Here is a 22,319-nt window from a genome sequence, read left to right on the forward strand (position 1 = left end):
GGTTCCTCTTTTTCCCACCTCTCTGATTCCTGGGGAAACTAATGGTTAGGACCAACAGAATCACTGGTGTACAATCTTCCAGTTTTCAGCACTTCAGCATTGTTCCTGATTTCCATGTTTAAAAAGACAAAGGTACATGTTGTGTTTGCTTAATTTTAAAAGGATTTAAAGTCAGCATTATGTAAGTTTTAAAGGAACTACTTTTGTATAAGTATTTTTTAAGGAGCTTCTTGCATTTATAAGTGTGGTCCGAGTTACCTAATAAATGAGCAGCAGTTATGGAGGTCTGAAAGGATTTAAGGGATTTTAATTATAATTCAAAATAATAACCTGTAGGTAGGAAAAAAAAATGGTTAGCAGCTCTTAATGTCATTAATCTGTTACAGAAATCAGGTATTAGATATATTTCAATAACTATAATTCTTAGGCGTAAAATAACAGGATATGTGTAATTATGGTTATGTACAACTCATTTAACTTGTCAATCCTGTTCATTCTTCAGAGACTTTTGATTGCAGAGACAGAGAACTGGTTATTATTTTGCCATTTAACTTCAGAAATCATAAGCACTAAAACTTGTTCAGTTTTAAGCAATTCTTGTATTCATATGCAAAAAAAAACCCCGAAAAAACCAACCAACCAACCAACCCCAACAAACAAACAAACCTCCACAAAACCCCAAATCACTCTAAAACTCAAACAAACCTGTAATTTTTAATATTTTGGGAGGTCAGGGTGACCATTTAAAAAAAAAAACATATGGAGGGGAAAAAAAAAGTTGTTTATGAAAGAAGAGGGTATCAATGTAAATTTACCTCAAATGTTTGATGAAGCTACATCAGCTACCAGCAACAACAACAAATTTTATTTGGGTCTGGGCTGTATTGGTTTCTCTCTTTCTTTGTCTCTTCATTTACTTGAATGAGTAAGGGCAGGTTTTTATTCTCTGTATCACTGAAGTGCTTTCAGAAAGCCCATTTCCCATACAGAACCTGTGCCTTTTAGTTTTTGTTCATGCATTTCAGTAGTTTTACTTGACTGGATTTGACCCAATTTGAGTAGCACACAGTGATAAGATGGCTTCTGCGGCACTGGGAGATACCTGTTGCCCCTTGATCAGTGTATTTATAACTAAAATTGCTCATCTACTGTGAAGGAGGGGAACAAATATGGTCAAAGATTTTTTTTTTTCTCTCTGCAAAACTTAATGGACCTCTCTCCATGTATATTTAATATGACAAACATTGTGACCTGTTGAGAGTGTTTTCTGTTGATAATTTAGAAACTTCTAAATAAAAGTTTATTTTTTAAAAAAAAACTAAAAAGTGAGAATTTTAATCATATGTAGGAATATTATTGTTGTGATATGTGACAGGCTAGATGAGAGGATGCTAGGAGTCAGGTGACTGGACAGAAGAGAAGGAAGGACCTGGAAAATAGCTGGGGAGGCCAGGAGTTTTACATCAAGTATAAGACCTGGAAAGAACTCACTGGGAGACAGTAGTGATTCAAGAGTGGTCATGAAATTGGATGTTGGGAATGCTGACAGAAATCAGATATATTCTTTGCCTCCTATACTGGGCAACGTGCTAGTATAGATGATGAGGGCAGCCCAGACTCTGCTTGGTTTGCTTTTCCTCCTCTTTTCCAAAAGTGAGGAGAATACTTTTTCACCTTCACAGGCTAAGGGACAGGATGCTATGGCTGTGAGCTAGGTCCAGGCTGTTTTTCTTACTCAAAAAGAAATTAAAATGCCTTGCTTTTCTGTCTTGAAGTGTATGTGAATTCCTTCTAACTGGTAGACCTCTGAGAGTAAAAAAACATCTGTAACTGAGGACCTTTGAGAATGAAGTCTGGGGATACATTCCCACCAGACATATTTCAAGCAGGACTGAAGGTGTATATTTAAATGCTGCTGTCTTTTGATATTTGTCTCTGAGTGAGGAGAAATGTAGTGCATGTCCACATGTCCCCAGATTTTGCCTGTACTACCAGTTTTTAGAAGTCTGTTTTCCAAGAAGAGGAATTTTGGAGTGGCAAAAAACAAGTGTTAGACTACCATTCTTTGTGAAGTTCTACCTCAATAATTGTTTTCTGTTTTAATTTACACTTATTTATAAATAAATATGAAACATGAGCCTTGGTTATTTTCCTTCATGCCTTGAATTTTTTATTCTAACTTTAAATTATTATTTCATACTTTGTTGTGATACCTTTTTTTTTTTTTAATACGGCCCATATCCACTCCCTATGAAAAGACTCACTGTCTTAACTATCTAATGTAAAGTACGCTATTTCTTTTTGGATCTGGATTTGAATTTTCTATAGTAAAGATTTCACATTTCATAAAATCTAGATTTATGATGCTGAGTTAAATATTTCAAGTACCTCCCTCTGGCCCTATCTAACAAAATAACAAGTTTTAATAAACTTGATGTTTGGGTGATCCAGGCTTCTGACAGACTTCTTTACTAGACAGAAATTTTTCATTATCTGTTTTTCTTTTGTAATTTTTTTTCCATAGGTACTTTACAAGCTTCTAAGCATAGAGGAAGTAACTGAAGTATCTCAGAACACAGTTTACAGTTGTAGTATAGTTTGCGTTACAGTATGTACAAATCTTTCAACTGGTGATATGACATCAGTCTATAAATTGTCCTAAAAATAGGCAAGGAAAGTGAAGAAATAAAACTCAGAAAATGGTCTTTTATTTGACTGAAAAAATATTTCTTGAATGTAGTTCAGAATACACAGTGTACAAAAAATCATAGTCTGTTGTTCTCAGAAAAGACACACACTGAAGTCATTCAGGAGTGCAGATGGAATTAAAAGTACTTCATCCTAAAAAGGGAATACTAAAGAGCTTTATGTGTGAAATTTGTTTGTCACACTGCCTACTGGATTAAATCAGCTGGATTTCATTGAATCTATATGTAGAATTATTTTTAAATTAATGATTCTTCTTAAGGGGCAAACTTGCAGCTTTCTTTTCATGGCCACTTATGCTGCGTGTGTAGAATCAATAACCAATGCTCCTGCAAATTACTAGAAATAATTGCATAATTTTGATAAATGAAATTTACTTGTTTGTATCTTCCTTTGTATACGAGCAGTTGAATGTAATCTGAAAGATATGTTACAGATATTTATCAAATGTATCTAGTTGAGATTTCTTGATTAAATCTGGGCTATTCAGAACAGTGGAACATAAGTTATGGCTGATATTCGTGCATTTGCATGGTGATGGTTTACTTCCAACTAAGCGCTGATCAATAACTTGTTTCTGTTGATTGAAGTAACACTGAATGGGCAGGTGTACCTGGAGTTCTTTCTACAAACTGTTAGAAAAATAGGAAAAGTTAGGGCCTACTGGAGGCATGTGGGAATAGTTCTCTCAAGTATTTAGGCTGATCAGGTAAGCCTTTAAAGTTTACCCAATAAAAATTGCTACAGAGAAGATGAAAGTACCTTAAGAATATACCATGAAAAAGCTAAGACAATTATTACCAGTGGTCATTTCATTGTAAAACAAGCTTTGTATTAACCTCGTGGATTGTTGAAGAATTGTTGGAAAACCTAGTGTGTTAAACAAAGATGTTTGGGTTTTTTTCCTTTGACAGAGTTATTTCTTTTAAAGATGAATGCAAATATCAGTTAGGCAGGATAGGGCTGTAAGTTTTCCATATGCAATAGCAGGTTGGAAGGTACTGTTGTTAGTATGGAATGGGTGACGGACAGCCTTCTCTTATTCACAGTTCTTTATTTCAGACCACCAGTTAGTAGGGCGTTGCCACAGCCAGAGAAACTTCAGACAAATAATGTTGGGAAAAAAAAGAGACCTATAGAGGTAAGAAAAACTTCGGCCTCCTCTTCCTCTCCTTTTAGGATTGTTTTTTGCCAAAAATTGACACCTTTGCGGACACACTAAGTGATTGTTTCATTTTAAATGTATCAAAGATGGGATTATTGAATAATGAGTAAATATACAGCAGAAAAGTGGGAGATAATTTTTTGTTTTAAAATCCAAAAAGCCTGATACTTTTTCTTGAAAACAAACTGTAGCACAACTTAATTCTTAGTAACAATAAAACCTTTTAAATGCAGTGTGTAGAAAGCATTATGTCCTGTTTATATAACTGGATTATTAATGGGTATATTATAGCTAATAAAACAAAACATCTTTTACTGCAGGTTTTTTTTAAATTTATTTTAACACTTTGTTTAAAATTCATCGTTAACAGTTCTAAGAATAAAATAATTTTTTTAAATCTGCTGATGCCTTTAGCTCAGGCACCTGTTTTTTAATTATATAGCCAGTGCAAATAAATATACTCACTTTTGATTAATCTGAACTGGAAATTTCACCTAACATTGAAAACTGCAATGCTTCATATCAACTGAGATATTTTCTGTGATACAAAACAAAATGTTTGGTGTAGCATAATAAATGGCCTTTTGCCATCTGTGTGCTAGAAGTTGTAGTCTGTAATTCAGCTTTCTTAATTGCCAGCTGGAACTAAATTGTGGACCAATATTTGTCATTCTTTGTTTCTTGTTATCTTATGCATCAAAAAAGCTGTATTCTCAGCTCACTGAAATTTATTTATTTATATATATGTGTATCATACATGAGTGACTCTTTCTGTATATATATATGTGTGAGTGTGTGTGTGTGTGTATGCACATATAAATATCCTACAGCATCCACCAAACAGAGATGATAAGATGACTTTACTGTACAACAAGAATAAGCAGCAATGGAAGCTGACAAGGAAGGCAGGATCTCAGTTTCTGTTGGTTTGAGACATAAACTCCTTCTCCTTTACTACATAAGGACATGTCTGAAAAATAAAATCCTGGAAGATACAGTAAAGTTCATAGTTGCTTTAAAGTTTTGAGTATCTAATAGATGTAAATATCTTTTTTAGGACCTAATTTTGGAGCTGGTATTTGGGTACCGAGGCAAGGACTGCAGAAACAATGTGCACTATTTGAATGATGGTGCTGATGTAATATATCATACTGCGTCTATTGGGATCTTGTATAATGTGGCAACAGGTAGGCAAAAACCCACTCGAGGAACAATGTTTCTTCATATACATGGAGTTACAGTTTATGAAGTAACTGGCATGCTTTAAATCCTATAAAAGTAAATGGGGAAATTAGTAGTAGTAGTAGTAGTAGTATCATCATTATTATCGTTATTATAATTGTTTGCTAAAAATTCAGTCTGTTGAGATGATTTGTAATAGCTGCATAAGCAAGCTAAATATATTCAAATGTTTCTGGTGACTAAATTTGGAGGAAGTAAAGATTTGAATATTTTGGTATCGGCTTTCTGTAATTTGCTTGTTAAAATTATCGCAGAAGGTATAACACCTGAACCGTGGGGTCATTGTAGTTACTAATTTTTTTTTCTAGAACCAAGTTAGTGTTTTTATTTGGTTTACTTTTCAGACATCCGTATCAATACATTCATTCCGTATAACCTATTTAGTTTAGATAATTTAGACCTTTTAAGAGTAACACAATGCAGTTTGTTTCTGTGATATTTGAGCAACGTGATGGAGAAGGCTTGAGGAAATAGTTTGGAGTTACTGAGTGCTATGTGTTAAAATAAAGATAAAAAAATCGGAAATTTCTTTCTGTTTCTTGGTTTTAAGCTCCAAACTGGAACATCATCTTAATGCTGTTTTCTAGCAAATATAAAATTTTCAACATAACCATGTCTATGTGTGTATAAATGTTTTAATTAAAAGTTGGACTTTTTTATTATTTTTTTTAGGCTCTCAGTCTTTTTACCAGGAACACAATGATGATATTTTGTGCCTCACTGTAAATCAGCACCCCAAGTTTACCAACATAGTGGCAACTGGCCAAGTAGGTATGTTTGTATTTTTGTAAAAAGAAATTAACTTAAGAGCATGCAGTTAGGGCCTTGTGAGTTCATGATTAATCACAAAAATATTTGATTATGCTATCTCCGTTTGTATGAGTGTTACTCAGTTACCTGTCCTCTTTACATGTTTCTTTGAGTGTAATTTAATAAAGCTGAACAAAAAACATTGAGGCGTGAAAGAAGATTAAGCTTATCTTTTGTTTGAAGTGTTATCAAAATATTTTTTTTTAGAAATCTTAAGCCCCGTGAAATTAGTCTGGTTTTATTTAACTATCAGAAGCTTAATTGAGCTATCTTTCATTTCTATATGGACTAAACCCAGAGTCCTTAAAATAGATGCCACTTTATGTAGGTTTTATCTCATCAGGCAGTTTTATAATACCTACTTGGTGTTTTGATAATATATAGTTGTAATATTGTAGGCAGAACCAAAACCCTAATGGTGTTTCCCAACAGATAAATTTAGATTTAGGGGGAAAATATACATGTTTCATAGTAATATTAAGTGCATCTATGAACTAACCATGTTAAAAAAAAAAAGCAACCAAAAAAACCAACCAACAAAAAACCACTGTGGATCTGCATCGCTTAACTAATACTGCTGTTTCCAAATTTTGCCAAATAGTGTAGTTTTTGTAGTCCTACAAGCCAACTGCAGTTTTCATACCTTCAGTTGTTCCTCAGCAGATTACAACCCACATGGTTTTCCTTAGTGCATATAACACAAAAAAAGCTTAGTTTTAGCCAGAGTAGCTTTTTTTTTTTTTTCTTCCCTGTAGGTTTGGTTTAGATGTTTCATCTAAATACAGTCAGTTTGTCAGAGTTTACTACCTGCTTCCCTCTGTCTTTTGGATTTTTAGGTGTGTGTCTCATTAAAATTGACTCATTGATAGTAGCAACTCTTTAGCTAAAATAGCTTCATTTCTTGGTGAGTTTCTTGTCTCACATTAGTTTAAAGAAACCATTAATGGAAATTATTTAAATGGAAAAAATAATCACCAGATTTTTGCCTATCATTTGATTGCAAAGACCATTTGCGGGAATAACAGACCTTTTATTGCCTAGGAATTTGCTTTTTCAGCACATTTCATTATTTGGCCATTTGCCTTTCCATATGATAGAATATATGGGAAGAGTGTAAGCATAATGTGAAAATTTGTTCTTTGCATGGATTTTCTTCAGTGTTTGTCTTACCCAAGAAGAAACACAGGACCCTTAATCATTTCTGCATCAACTAGCAGGAGAACAATTTTAACTGTTTCGTAACATGGATTAAGGCATGTAAATCAGGAGCAGATGACACTTAAAAATTAGACTACAAACATACTTTTAAGGAGAGAATTAAATCTGAAAAATTAACTGGAAGCAAAATATCTTCAAAGAACACTTATTTTTACATTCTGAACAGATGTTAAGGAGTACATACTCCATAAAGAATATACTTAACTGATGCTACTTTTCCAGCTGATATGACTGGCACAAGCGTAGTTTCACCAGCAGGATTTAGATCTTCAAAAGATTTACATAAACATAATTTCAAATATTTTTACACAGTAATGCTGTATGTAGAATCCCAGTAATACTTGCCAGTACCTGAATAGTCCTGACTTCTTAATGCTCCTATAGAAGAAGATTGGGTGTATTTGCCACTTGTCAAGATCAGACTCAAACATTACTTCTTAGCAGAATAGCATTCAACACTTTTTTTCCCCACTTAATTTGTTAAAATATCAGTAATGTCTAAAATACGTTTTTTATTTAGTTTGGCAGAGAGAGACCTAACATACACCAAAACTAGATTTTTATGTTGTAACTCAAAACAGAAATCAAAATATATTAATTCTATGAATTTTTATTTCTGATGTGAGGGCCTTTTATCAGTTATTGTTCATCTTTAACACCAAAAGCAGTATTGATGCTGCTTCAATGCAAAGAGGTGACATCAAGGTGTGTGTTAAGAAATTACACTAAATGTGGCATATATTTTCTTTAGCACTTTATCTTATTTCTGGTCTAATTATTTTTCTGCTGCTTTTCCATTACAGGAGACTCAGCAGATATGTCAGGTAAGGGAAATAAAATTTTAACATCTTCAGGTGTAGTTAGACTATCTAGTAATAGTCTATAGCTTTATAGAGGAATAAGTGATGTGGATTCATTTTTAGTTTATTAAAACCCTGTATCAGTCATATTACTGTCAGCACTGAATATAAACCACAACAGCTCAGCAAACTGTAAATATAGAAACAATTAAAATGTTAGACACACTTAAAACGTACTTTTGTTGTAACATAACCCCTTCTTGCTGCCCAGTGATTAGTGAGTTTCTAATACATACTGCTACTGTAGCATTCCTGTGTATGCTTGCAGGTTGCATAGACATGTTGGGGCTGACAATTAACATTTGTTTTAGATACTCAATTGAGTATAATTTCAATATGCATTTCTAAAGTAAATTCCATTGAGGAGGCCTAGGTGACTGAGTGAAAAAAACCAATCACTTTTCACATTTATGTATGATTGTCATGCAGTTATTACCACTGATCCAAAATGCTTGTTATGATGTCAGTTTAATTTTTTCTGTATCATTTTGGGTCTTTGACAGTTTGATAGTCTTGACTGAGCTATTTTTTATTAACTTGTTTTTTCAACAGTAATCTTAAAAACTCATCACCATCATGTGTGAGTGACTTCATTGTTATGCAGCCATAATTGTCTTGTGACACATCTTCAGAGATGCATAAATGTGTGTTCACGTGTGACTAGAAAGTATAATAATCTTCATGTGGATCTAAAGCTTGTTCTGAGAAGAACAAATATACGATGGCATTTTTAATGTGTGTTGACATTTTTTAAATATGCCAATTTATGCTTGCTCTAAGGATAGGAGGAAGACTATAGGTACCTTTTCTCACCTACTGCAGCTGTAGTTTAAGCCTGTGTATATTACTGCGCTCTGTTGTCACTGCCTGAAACCAGCACTCTTTTCTTTAATCATTAATCTGGAATCCGAGCTGCCGCGTGCCTTCATTAGAAAGTTGCGTAGTTTTGCTTAAAATTTATCGATGGCTATTTGGCAGCTTTCTTACTGGCAACTTTCACTTTTCTAGTTCCAGTTTTCTGTTGTCTACAGTGAGGCAGGGGTTGTTGAAGCAGTAATGTTTGTGATAGGCTGGAACGGCAAATCAAGTTTCATAATGACTTGGTATAGGTTTGCTTCATTGTACTGAAGATATTTTTTGTCCTGCCAGCCCATAGTAGCTTTATCTAACTTCTCCCAGGAGATGACACCTTAGAAAATCTCTCTTGTGAGAGCAGACATTGAGCAGCTGGAGTACTCCACAGTGTCACAGGACGCAATGTCAGGACAGAGACTTTCAGAAGAACGCCATCAAGTAGGAGGACTCAAGAGTCCACGTTCTCTGTCCTGCAAGTCTTGCTCTGAAAGATTTTGTCAGTTCTTATGAATGAAATCTAGGTGAAATTTTGTCTGCCACCCAAAAGAAAAATTTTGACCAAGGCTATAGGGCAAGTGCACAGGTCAAGGGGCAATACAGAGCTTTACCAAGAGGAGTGCTGAAGAGGAAAAACCAGTTCAGAGCCATAATAAAGCTCTCCCTTCCCTCAACTTTGCATAAGGACGGCATGCCAGTTGTTGCCAGCCCCTACCCTTTCTGTTTTAATGGCATGTCTATACTGTGCTGTAGTACCTCTCAAAAGGTGATGGTAACAACATGTTGGTGCCATGAGAGGAAATTCCAATGGGAAAGAAGAAATTAGGAAGATTGTTCTAAAGACTGTTTTGGAAAAGCTGTGGAATTGTGCTGAAAAACTTAGTTTCATGTGACTAAAATTTTATCTAGGTCCCTGTGCCTACTGTTACCCATCATATGTGTGCCTTTGAGGGACTAGATTTAGCTGATTAGAAACACAAAGCATGGAGCTGAAATAGCATTTAGTCTTTGTGCATCTGGGTCTAGGACAGTAACCTCCAGACTCTGCAGTTCGATCACTAGAGATCAGAAGTAAAAATGTTTGTGAGACTCATGCTGTCCTGGATATGCCCTAGATTCTGTTCAGAGATTGCAAACTGTACATAGATTGCAAGATCTTTGGAGAAGGCATTGCATTTGGAAAAAATCTAATCATCATCATAATAGAAACAGTCCACATACATTAGTAGCATGGAAAGACAGTTCTTACTGCAAAGAGCTTGCAGTCTAAACAATGCACACTAAATTAAATCCCCTAGTTTTTCTACATCAGTAAGCAAGCTGATTATTCAACTGACGCTCTCCTAAGAGAGGATGCATTTCAGACAGATGGCCATTTTGTAGAAAAGGAGATTTTGGCTTTGCACTGTAAAGTAATTTCTCTGTAGCTATCCAAAAGCCCCATGTCGAAATTGCATTCTTGATGATCTGTTTAATATTTATGAAGGTTTCTGAGTTAGCATGCTGAACTAAGTTCTACTAGGAGAAAACCAGGAGAGGACAGCTTGCTTTCAGAGCTTCTGCTGTGCTTCAGAAGTCCAGTTAGGCAAAGTTTTCATCTCCAGTAGCGTATATGAGGCCAGCTTCTTAGTCCTTCCTAATGGTCCTGTTTGCTGTAAATTGGTTTCCAAAGGGAAGTCAATATCTCCTTTCTTTTCTTTCTTTTTTTTTTCCACCTGACCAGAACAATTTTATTGATCTTACTAAAAAATATTAACTGCTTCAATAAGCAAATCATTAGATCTTTTCAAACTGTATACTAATTACATATTTTTATATTTGTGTAGCTACAGCTCCTTCTATTCATGTGTGGGATGCAATGAACAAACAGACACTGTCGGTACTCCGGTGCTACCATTCCAAGGGTGTTTGCTCAGTCAGCTTCAGTGCCACTGGCAAACTGCTGCTCTCTGTAGGGCTGGATCCTGAACATACTATTACCATTTGGAAGTGGCAGGAAGGTAGGAAAGTGATTGTTTTTCATAAAATGTGTTTATATTGTTAGAGGTATGTTGGCTTCAGTCAAGAGCAATTGTAACGTGAAAATACCAGCAGATTGGAAATTATTACAATAAATGCTATACACTATGCACTGTACAAGAAGAGGTAAAATAAATGTACTTACCCATTCCAGTAACTGTTAAATCTATCTTCTTTGGAGCTTCCCAGCTAGAATAATTAAAGAAAATTGTAGTCTTCATTCTTCCCTCACACACACCACCACCACCCCACCCCCAAAAGTAATTTCTTTGCTGTTTGGTAAAACTGTAAAATCTTTTTTGTTCTCAGAAGAAATTTTCTGTTATTCTGTGTTCTTCTCTAAAGTCTGATTACATGACTAGGTTGTTGCACTCCTAAAATTATCCCCCCAAAATGGCAGAAATACGATGCCGGTACAGCTCCCTTATGCAGCTATATAATTGGTGTCTGAAGATACACATGTTTTCAGATTGTCTTTGGTCTGAGTCAGGATTTAGGCTAAAATGATTTAGTCAGCTCCTTTCTTCATCTCCTTTCCATCTGGCAAAGCCACGCCCAGGTTATGAAGCTGATTCTCTAGTCTCAGGGGGTTTATTTCCTCTCTCTTGGGAGATTTCCATTGATCAACTAGTATCTCTCAGAAGTTTAAAGATCAGCTATCAAATTAATGAAAAGTGACCCTTCGCAGCTCATCTGCTAGATCATGTGGAGCTGGACACAATGTCAAATAAACATAATAAATTTGTATTTATACAGTCTTGGGTAGTATGAAGGATGTGCCTATGCAGCAATGCACTGCCATTTCAGTCAGAACGTGCCTGTGCTCTTTTTTTAAGAATTGATACAGATTCAACAAGGATCCAGACTGAGGAATCTTCATGTGGGTCAAAATGTCTGATTTTAACACCTCTGAAGAGACTGGAAAACCATTACCTTTGAATCTGAGGCCATATGTAACAGTTTCTGCATTTTCTGCACAAAGGACAAAATTTTCTAACTTTGGACAAAATTTGCAGAGAAGTTATTCGTTAGTCACTTGTAATTTGTCCAGAGTTTGGAATTTTCAGAGGAGTCATAGGAATTTAAGAGGAGATAGAAACTTACTTGGATCTGAGCTCCTAATTCTTTTATACTCCAAAGGAAATTGAAAATTTTAAGTAGATGGCACCTTCATTAGGTGCCACACTTTGCTACTGGGTCTTATTAAATTACTTTTTCTTTTTTAATCTGCATCTTAATTTAGTTTTAGTTTAGGAGCAGTTTGTGCTTTTCTTCCCGACCTGTGTGGTCTTGGGTGACTCATCATTCTCCATAATTTTTATAGTTTTTTAAACATAAATGTGTGGTTTTCTCAGCAAATTAAAAACATCTATTTTCTTTCTGCCAGGTGCCAAAATTGCCAGCCGAGCTGGTCATAACCAGCGTATATTTGTAGCAGAATTCAGACCAGATTCAGATACGCAGTTTGTTTCTGTGGGAGTAAAACATGTGAGGTTCTGGACACTAGCTGGAAGAGCTCTTCTCAGTAAAAAAGGGCTGCTGAGCTCCATAGAAGATGCCCGAATGCAAACAATGCTGTCTGTAGCTTTTGGAGCGGTACGTACCTTAAACTATTTTAAAATGCATACAAGCAAGCATTTTTTCACTCTTCTGCCTTTATTCCATTCAATGAGACTTTTCTAACCTGCTAATGTTGTTTTATTAACCTCGGTTTAGCGTTTCTAATACTTGCTAGTTAGAACAAATACCAGCTTTCTTTAGAACAGAAAAGATTAGGGATTTGTATGTTTTCGAAAGAAACGAACATAGGTGCTTTGGACTGATGATATGCTGCTTGCTGCTTAATCCAGGTGAAACAAAGCTCACTTTACTGCAGGAACCAAACAGCAGAAATGAGGCTAATTTTATGCCCGCCGGGGGGTCATTGTGTTATAATCTGTATGCATTGCTACATGTGTACTGGTACTCTGAAATACTGCACAGTACCAAATTTGAGGAGTGTTCATATAAGTTGCTAAAACAGTTTTGCTCAATAACCAATTCCAGTTGGTTTTAAATGTATCCTAATAATTTGCCCTTAAATTCAGAGGTAATTACATTTTTATGACCTTTCAATAACAGGAAGCAGAAGTAAAGAACAGGCAGCTTTTAGTTAAGTCAAACTGTTTTCTTTGTAAAGTAGTGGTTATTGTAGTCCAGTGAGTACCTACACCTAACAACAAAAGTGACTGCAAGCATAATGTACATAGCAAGGGGGTGCAGATTGCCTGTTTGTGTGAAATACCAAAACCGTTCTTGGGTTTCTACTTTTTTACCACAGTTTGCATGCCTGATAGGCTGAAAACATAGATAACGCTATAACTGAAGTCATTGCATTTCTTCTTGCAGTGCAGAGCCTATTAGCTACAAGAAAGCATGTTTCAGACTTCAAGAAGGAATATAGTAGCTCATTGTTTTGACCCTACAGGTGGTTATTACCAGTTCCATAGTTTGCTTTTCTACAGGAGCAAATAAAAGCAATCTAGCCTAAATGCAAATGGTGATGAATGTTTTTCTTCCTGCCTTACTCAGAATCGGATGATGAGTGTATTTTTCCCCTTTTCAGAATAACTTGACATTTACAGGTACTATCAGTGGAGATGTTTGTGTTTGGAAGGATCATGTGTTGATACGAATTGTGGCCAAAGCTCACAATGGACCTGTTTTCACAATGTATACCACATTAAGAGATGGTTTGATCGTTACAGGAGGCAAAGAAAGGCCGTGAGTTGTCTTTTTCCTTTTTTCTGCATGCACATGTATTCTTTAAAAATGGTTTGGATTCATTCCATCTAGCACTAGGCAGCTGAGACATCAAAGGTAGAAGAGTAGTCACTTTCGGATTCCTGAGTAGGTGGTAGGAAAAAAAAGTAGCCACCACCTCCAAAATGCAGGTAAGCCCATATGAGCTTCAAGTACCTTTTTCCATTGATTATAAGAGAAAGCCTGGGGTCGCTGGGATCCTGACCTGGCGTCTTGCTTAAGTACCTGAAGTCAAGGGGGATGAATGAGAATCTAAATGATGTACAAATAGTTCGTCATAATTATAACTTCTAGATAATAGTCATCTTTCTAAAGCACACATGCAAGTTTCTTCAGGCATTTTATGATGACTTCACATTATTTTGCTTAAAAATAATTTATTTTACACTTGCCTATTATGTGAATGATTATTAGTTATATTGCATTATCAATTATACTGCATTACATCAGTCAGGTAATGTTTCTCCAAGTACAGATACACAGTTATGAAACAGATGATACAGTTCTCCCTCGTTAAGCTGAAAAGGCCTGAACTGTTATAATCAAAGGTAGCCTTGAAATCACTTTATCATGTTACTAAATGGTTCAATGGTATGTATCACAACAGTATTATTTTTGAGAGAAGGCAAAAACATTTAGTTTGAAATACAGCTTTAAGCATTAAAAGTTTCCTAGTCCCTGGTGGGTTGCTACTTTTTCTGAAGTTGAACTGAGGTTGTTAATCCAAGTAACTTGCGCAACTGTGATTAAATAAATGAATTATAAATATTATAACAGCATAATGCATAGGTTCTTTTAAGGGAAGGATCATTTAGTTATGATAGCAAACTGTCTTCTCTCAAATCTAAGGTACAGCAACATCCTTTGGTTTTGGGATTGTAAGCAAAATATCTCTTCAAGCATTTGAATCTTTTCTTAGTACCATGCTGATGATTAAAGGGGAAAAAAAATGCTTCAGCTGTAATACAGTCCATCTCATGTCATGATAGTGTTACATTTTGCAGGACACAGTTTGTTTGCTATGTTTTCCTTAAATAGTCCTCAAAGATCCTGGTTGATACTCAGAACAAGCTGAAAACTTACTTATTCCTATGGCTGAAATATTTTCTTCTAGTATTTATAAAACATCACCATGGTTTTATTTGGAGAATGTTCTCGCTGCCACTTAGCTTCAGAGCTAATTAGTATTTGACCTGAAAGAAATAGTAACGAATAACAGTAAGAAGCAATAATTCATCCCCTGTGGGAAAATGGCATATTGAAAGTATACAAAGCAAATTCTACATTTAGGAAAACTTCATGTTTTCTTGGCATTCTTAATTGCAGTTCACAAGCCTCTTTTAATAAAATCCTTTTGCTGAGCATGGTGACCAATCGTATGTCAAAACAGTGCTATTGGGAAGCAAAGAATATTGCATTGTAAGGACTAGTGATTTGTAATTCGTTACAGTTATTTTAGTAATAATAGTACAAAAGCAGTAATTGTGATTAAACTTTCTGGAGTTCTTTGTCAGCATTTGTTCAGTAATCAAAGTTGTAACACTGGCAGCTCGATATTGTGGAACATAAGGTTTTCTTTTCTGTTGTGGGAGATTCTTTTCTCTTTGAGGACAGAGAAAACATGTCCCAGCTCAACTGGAAATGCCAGATTTTAAAACTGTTTCCTTAAATATTGCCTCCTTTTTAGAAACCTTTTTTTTATTTTGATGTGTTCTTTACTGAAATACCAGTTCTCTTGAAAGTGGGTGGGAAATGCTTAGTGCTTTCATGATTAGTATTTATTAGTTGGGTATCATGTGCAATTAGCATTGTGTGATTTTTCTCCTATATCTTTGTAATTTATTTCACAGTGATGAAGATAGTGAAATTTTCACAAAAGTGAAAATCTGTTGTCGTTTATTTCACAGTAGCAAAATACATATTTCCTGTTTCTCTCAACTATATTTTGATAGTGTCTGCCTGTCTTAATAATAAGATGGCAGTTTGTTCACAGACTCAGCTGTTCCTTTGACTAGACAAATTCCCTAAGAGTACTAATTCAGACTAAGCTTAGCAGTGACTATCTTTCACCTTGTTCTGTAAAGCAGAATGAGGACTTTGAATGAGTATTTCTTGCTTAGCTAGGAGGCTCAGCGTATTAACATCACCTGTTTGGTAAAAACAAATGTAATCTTTAATAATTTAACACATATAAAATTTCTCATTTACAATACATTACATAATATAGTTCTTTCATACATTAATTGTCCTTTTTTTGTGCGAGCCATTATACTTACGGGTTGTTCCTGATTTCTTCATAGTTCAAAGGAAGGAGGAGCAGTTAAGCTATGGGATCAAGAGCTGAAACGATGTCGTGCCTTTAGACTAGAGACAGGACAAATGACGGACTGTGTTCGCTCTGTTTGTAGAGGCAAGGTAAAGAAAGCCTCATGTCTTTAAAATAAAGTTTTTATAATTTGTGGATTGATCTATAACATTAAATATATGATATTGCTTTCTCTTATAATTAGTATTTGAAATTAAAGGTTGAGCTAGAAGGTGTCTGCAAGTGATTTTACAGCAGGAAAAAAATTCAGCTTTGGGAGACCTTAGTCTTACTTAGGATAATATTCTTTATATATTTTGATTAAAGACTAAGGATTCCTTTTTTCTTTTTACACTTCAAATATCTGACTTACAAGCAATAACTTTGTACTTTAATAAATCATAAAGGAGTTTAAAAATAAATTACCTTTGATTACTTGATTTCGGCAAACATCTTGGCAGAACGATAGGTTTTGGTTGTATCTTTATTACTGTTCATCACAAGTAGTTAATATATTATATCAGAGATAATTCTTTCACTGTTGTTCAAGGGGAAAATTCTTGTTGGGACAAGAAACGCTGAAATAATTGAAGTTGGAGAGAAGAATGCTGCATGTAACATTCTAATTAATGGTCATATGGATGGACCAATTTGGGGTCTAGCAACACATCCTTCCAGAGATTTTTTCCTTTCTGCTGCAGAAGATGGCACAGTAAGACTCTGGGATATTGCTGAAAAGGTAGGTGTTGGAGAATAGTTGTGGTTCAGGAAAACAGAAAAATAAATAAAAATCGTAGACTTGTGGTGGTACTGAGGACTTGAAACTTGTTTTTTAATGTATTATGAGGATAATTCATCTGATAGTGGCAAACTGTTAGCATAAGGTACTTGTGAAATATGAACAAATAGAAACATTTACTCTTCTGGGTTTTCATTTCTTCACAGAAGATGCTGAACAAAGTCAGCTTAGGACATGCAGCTCGTACTGTTTGTTATAGCCCAGAAGGCGATATGGTAGCTATTGGCATGAGAAACGGAGAGTTTATTATCTTGCTTGTGACTTCTCTAAAAATTTGGGGGAAAAAAAGGGACAGAAGATCAGCGATTCAAGATATCAGGTTAGAAAATATAATGCCTTTGTCTATTAGCATTCTATAAATCGTATTATTTTGATTTTTGAAAATACAATTTTATGTTCTGAGGAGCATTGCAATGGTGTTTCAGAGAGCTGGAATCAATGAGTGAGTTGCAGAGTTTGTGTGATTACTCTGATACTAGGAATAAAAAGGAAGGGGGAGGTACATGAAGATAAGAGATAGCAATCAGTCAAAAAAGAGGTAGTACCATCGGGGGAGTGTCAGATGGTATCGCCAAGGATTAGTTAAAGTGAAGGGTGAATGGGGAAGTCAATAGACAATAGGAAGAGACCATCCTAATCAGGGAGTAGATGAGAAGGTGTGAAAAGGAGCAGGGTGAAGGCTGGATTGTGAGGGACAATGGAAATGCCTGTCAGTTTGTTCTCCATTGTGTTTTGTTAGAAGGGAGTTGGCAGACATAAAATTTTGCTTCTAGTTCCTGAGTGGAGGACAAGACGGTTCCTTTTGTGAGAGAAATTGGTCGGGAGCAGCTGAGGGAAGCTTCTGGTGAGCCAGGTGGGAGAGTGGGAGAAATGTGAGCAAACACAGATCTTGATGCAGGAAGGCAGGAGAGCCCTGCTAGGAGTTATGGGGTTGCTGGAATCAGAAAGCCGTCCCAAGGTATGTCTTGGAGATAACAGAAATAAAGAAACTTCCCTAGTAACATAAAAGGGACTGTGAGGAATTTGTTCAGCTCAGGAAGCTACTGAGTTTCAAGACTAGGAAGGAAAGCTGGAGGAAAGAAATCACTCTGCAAAGATACATTGGGCAGATGAAAGATTTGATTTTACATCTTTTTATTCGGTACGTTTAATCTAGAAGGTCTGGCTTTTCTGCATTTACAGCATTTCATTTTTCTAGTTTGTGGCCTTGTAAGTGTTAGAGTCAGTTATAAGGGGCTTGTCACAAAGTCCTTAGACCATTGAGATGGTAATGAGATCAGATAATGAACAGTTATTCCAGAGATGTTCCCAGTTCACTTACATGTGACAGCTGTACCAAAATTCTCGTCACATTCTACTGTATGTACCTTCTCTGAAAATTTTGTTTCAAAAGCTGTTTGTTTAGCAGATGAAATAGTCTACCTCTCTCTCTTTAGTTCTGGATAGCAGATATTTGAATTGCAAATTTACTCATGCTTCTCAAATATTAGAATCTGTTGTAAGTGCCAACTTTTGTTCATAAAAGCCTTTTATCTGTTCAGGTTTAGCCCGGATTCTCGTTACTTAGCAGTTGGTTCCAGTGAGAATGCAGTGGACTTTTATGATCTGACTTTGGGTCCCACGCTAAATCGAGTCAGCTATTGCAAAGATATCCCAAGTTTTGTGATCCAGATGGACTTCTCTGCAGACAGCTCTTATCTCCAGGTATCGGTCATTAATTGTTCAAAATACTGAGTGGAGAACGTGCTCCTGACAGATATTCTGCAAGTATTCTTCTTGGACAACTGTTACAATTCGTTGGAGTAGTAGGTTGCTCTCACTAGACTGTTACTTTGTTGTTGTTATAAGTGGATGGCAATAATAGTTACCCTGAATATTAAATACAAGAAATAAGCGTAGAAACAAGAAACAGATTTCAAAATCACTGTAATGTCTCTCCGTGCCTTTGTACTTCTGTGATGCTGATCTTAAAAGAGAAAGGAGTACAGTCTGTTGTTCTGTACACCCCAGACACTTGTGAATTCTTCGTATCTCTGACCGGAATGGTAGCATTACAAACAGTTTCAGTGCTAGCCTTTGTGGAGCAGCTCCAAAATAGTGGTGTTACAACTGCCATCCACAGGGCTCAAGACATTTCCTAAAATCAAAATAAAGTAGGCATACTTTTGCTTTCTATGTTTTGTTCAGATGTGGGAGGAGAAATAAGCTTCAAATCAACAAAAACTATCAAATCAGCATCTGCAGGCCGTGTCAGTTTTAAAGACAGGAGTTTATTTTTCCTTATTTATTTATACGCACACATATACACACTAATACAATATATATATATAAAAATAATATGTGCAAAACATGAGATGTTTCAGTTATTTTTTTATTAATTATTTTAAGATCTCTTACGCTTTCGGTTGCTTTATGTTTGTATAGATTTGTGAGAATTTTCAACTCATTGAGCAAGTTTTATTCATGGCTAACTTGCTTACAGAGTAAAAATAACTATCAAGAAAATGCTTTTCAGATTCCTTTATAATGATATTTTCATTTTTTCAAACGAGTTCATGTATTCTGATTTTTCTGCGGTCATCTCAAAGGTCTCAACCGGGTCTTACAAAAGGCAAGTCTATGAAGTGCCTTCAGGAAAACAGCTTGTGGACCAGGCTGTGATTGACAGAATAACATGGGCTACTTGGACAAGGTAAATGATTCACACGTTTACACCTGTCAAAACACTTGTAACTTCCAGGAGAAGCACCTAGTGTTTAAGAACATATTTCATCCCTTCATTCAGTCAGATATTTTCTTTTAACGCACCCACCTGCTCTGGCCACAGATCAGGTAAGTACAGTACAGCCAAAGGCAGTACATAGCAGATTCCCTTGGTAGAACATGACTTGTTTGACTGGTGAGGATGTCTGGTAAAAACTGATCTCTCTAATGTGTGTCTTCCAGTTTCCTCTGTATCTCTAGCTTCCTGTGGTGTATCTTTAGCAGCAGCCTCAGTAGTTTTTCATTGCACTGTGCAAATTACTTGGATACTGCACTATTTGCTTTAAAACAGCAATTCAGGGATAAGAGTACAGGGGAAATTAAAAAATCAAAACATGAAAAGACAATACAAGATTGTGATAATTCAAGTTTTATTTACACTGTTATACTAACGGTATCTATATATTAAAGTTGCTATTAATATTTGCATATTAAAAGGTGTACAGAAGTACTTTAAAATACCTTAAAGTTATTTATTTAATTCAAAATAGACTTAGAAATTACATGAAGAATGATACCATATTTTACTTTTATTTCACATTTAAATAATTTATTTTATATTCCATGCAAATCTGATTTCTTGTGCGTTACTTTAGGCTCCTTTGCCTGCTTTCAATTATCGTCCTGATCAGTACACTCAGACAAAAATGCAGAATAAATGCTTGAAAGTTTTCCACATATGAACGGCTTAAAAAATAATAATCCTGAGTATTTGCTGCAAGACATGACTAAAACTACAAGCTTTTCAAAGCGCTCTGAAAAACTCATTTTGCTAGCTTTCTGTTTTCTGTTTGGTTAATCCATTTTTGTCATCTCTTTGATATGAAAACAAGAAACCTGTGTTTTCTGACGCAGTTGAGTATGCCTGAAGTAAATCATTGCTTTCCGAATGTAGTGTACTGTGCTCTGATTTGAGGGGAAATAATCATAGAAAAATTCCCAAATCATTCACCTGTTAACAAATGATAAAATGCTTGTTTCTGTGTATTCTCGGAAGTATGCATATACATTGCAGGCAGAGCTGAATAAACAGCAACTTTTCACAAGGCTTTGCAAAGGAAGTCTTCTATAAATTTGTGTTTTGGAATCTTAAGATTATTATGGTTTCTGTTAGGGACAATTTCTCTCAGTTTCATTATAATGAAGAATATTCACTGGACTCAAACTTTTCATCTCATTGATACGAAAATATTACGGAATCAATAAAACATAGTTATAATGAGAATATACAAGTTTTTGTTTTCCAAAAGCTGAAACTTACTCATCTATTGGTTATGGTGTGACATTCTATTTTTAATTGTCTTTTTTTTTTTTTTTTTTTTTTTTTTCGGCAAGTGCTTTACTGGACAGGATTAGTACTACTGATTTCACCTCTGCTTCTTCGTGTTGTCATGGGCCATGTTAATTGGGGAATTATATCACTGAATCAGTTTCAGAAGCAATTATGGAATGATACAAAAATTAATTACATAGTAAAACCTATATGAGATGTGTATGTGTAAGAGTAAAATGTAAGAATTACATTTTTACAAAACCAGTTACAATATGAAGCTGCTATTTCCTGACTCTATTGTGTTTGCTGTAGTTTTCAAAAGAATCTCTTGCTCTTCTGTTTCAGTGTGCTAGGGGATGAAGTAATTGGAATCTGGTCCAGGCATGCTGAAAAAGCTGATGTAAACTGTGCCTGTGTCTCTCACTCGGGAATCAATCTTGTAACAGGAGATGATTTTGGCATGGTCAAACTGTTTGACTTTCCATGTCCTGAAAAATTTGTAAGAACCTGTTTTTGCATCGTTACAAGTACTGTTGGTATTATGGTCTTGTATTTTTTCTCTAGAAGACGTATGATGGAAATACTTCCTTCTTTAAATTTGTAGCTTTTTAGTGCATCTACGGAACTTTAGCTCTGTAGTCTCATAAGCATGCTTCACCTCGGAGTTTCCCTACCATTTTGAGCAGTAGCTCTTGCTATAAGCTCTTGTAGGTGTTAGTATCATCTGCCAGTCTGTATTAGCATAGTGCCTTCATACCGAAAATCCCAGAGTCCTTAGTTTTATTTATCCACATCTCCAGTCTCCACTTGACAGATGAGGAGGACAGCTGGTAATTTTAGTCCCATCTGTGTATTTCCATGGATGAAGAGTTTACAGATTTTTGGCTAACAGTAGCACTGTTAATTTTCAGGATTTAAGACTGCACATTGTAAGCTGCTTACTTATAATGGAAATAATTTTTTCAGTGGTAGGAATTTTACACAAAATTTAGAGGTTAATCATGTGACAAGATACAGCTCATTTTATTGTGTTAGCTTGAGCATTGTTCCCAGTTTGCAGGTGCTGTCTCATTTCGTGGCAATTTAACCTGCATTGCAGCTCAATAGCAGTTCCCCTTCAAGGGATCTTTCATGTTTGAAAACCTATGTAGCATTCTGAGTGGTGTAAATACATGATGCAATAACAAGGTAGATAAAAAACATGCATGCCTTGTTTGATTTAGGAGGACACAGGCTATCTATACTCTCTCATATTATTATTGTGGTTTTTTTCAGGCAAAACACAAACGATTTTTAGGTCACTCTGCCCACTTAACTAATATTCGATTTACAAGTGGAGATAGATACGTGGTCAGTGCTGGAGGGGATGACTGCAGGTATGTATCCTTTCCATTATTGTCAAAAAGTACACAGCAGTGGACATGGGCAGTCCATAACAGTATAAAGCTCAAGTTCAGAGATTTCATCTTTTTATCTGTGTGCTTGTTTTTCTGTTTGTATATAAA

The 22,319-nt window shown here is 35.4% G+C and overlaps 1 protein-coding gene across 6 annotated transcripts in view; it reads left to right on the forward strand.

Annotated features, from left to right (window-relative positions):
* The window catches only part of EML5 (EMAP like 5), a 116,115-nt gene that overhangs the window by 84,847 nt on the left and 8,949 nt on the right, over window positions 1-22,319 (forward strand). For 2 of the 6 annotated variants that reach the window (XR_005105215.1, XM_037393766.1), the window contains exons 30-43: window positions 3,769-3,847; window positions 4,929-5,058; window positions 5,786-5,884; window positions 7,945-7,965; window positions 10,680-10,853; window positions 12,260-12,468; window positions 13,478-13,635; window positions 15,975-16,089; window positions 16,530-16,718; window positions 16,925-17,097; window positions 18,320-18,482; window positions 19,367-19,470; window positions 21,160-21,313; window positions 22,090-22,190. Coding sequence is in view for 4 of the 6 variants with exons in the window: in XM_037393766.1 (XP_037249663.1) it covers window positions 3,769-3,847; window positions 4,929-5,058; window positions 5,786-5,884; window positions 7,945-7,965; window positions 10,680-10,853; window positions 12,260-12,468; window positions 13,478-13,635; window positions 15,975-16,089; window positions 16,530-16,718; window positions 16,925-17,097; window positions 18,320-18,482; window positions 19,367-19,470; window positions 21,160-21,313; window positions 22,090-22,190 (1,869 nt within the window). In the remaining 2 variants the exon portion in view is untranslated. Of the gene's footprint in view, window positions 1-3,755; window positions 3,848-4,928; window positions 5,059-5,785; window positions 5,885-7,944; window positions 7,966-10,679; window positions 10,854-12,259; window positions 12,469-13,477; window positions 13,636-15,974; window positions 16,090-16,529; window positions 16,719-16,924; window positions 17,098-18,319; window positions 18,483-19,366; window positions 19,471-21,159; window positions 21,314-22,089; window positions 22,191-22,319 lie in introns of those variants that run through there. The other 4 variants (XM_037393767.1, XM_037393768.1, XM_037393769.1 and 1 more) reach the window with 4 other exon arrangements.

Source organism: Falco rusticolus, chromosome 7 (genome assembly GCF_015220075.1).
Source record: "Falco rusticolus isolate bFalRus1 chromosome 7, bFalRus1.pri, whole genome shotgun sequence".
NCBI lineage: Eukaryota > Metazoa > Chordata > Aves > Falconiformes > Falconidae > Falco > Falco rusticolus.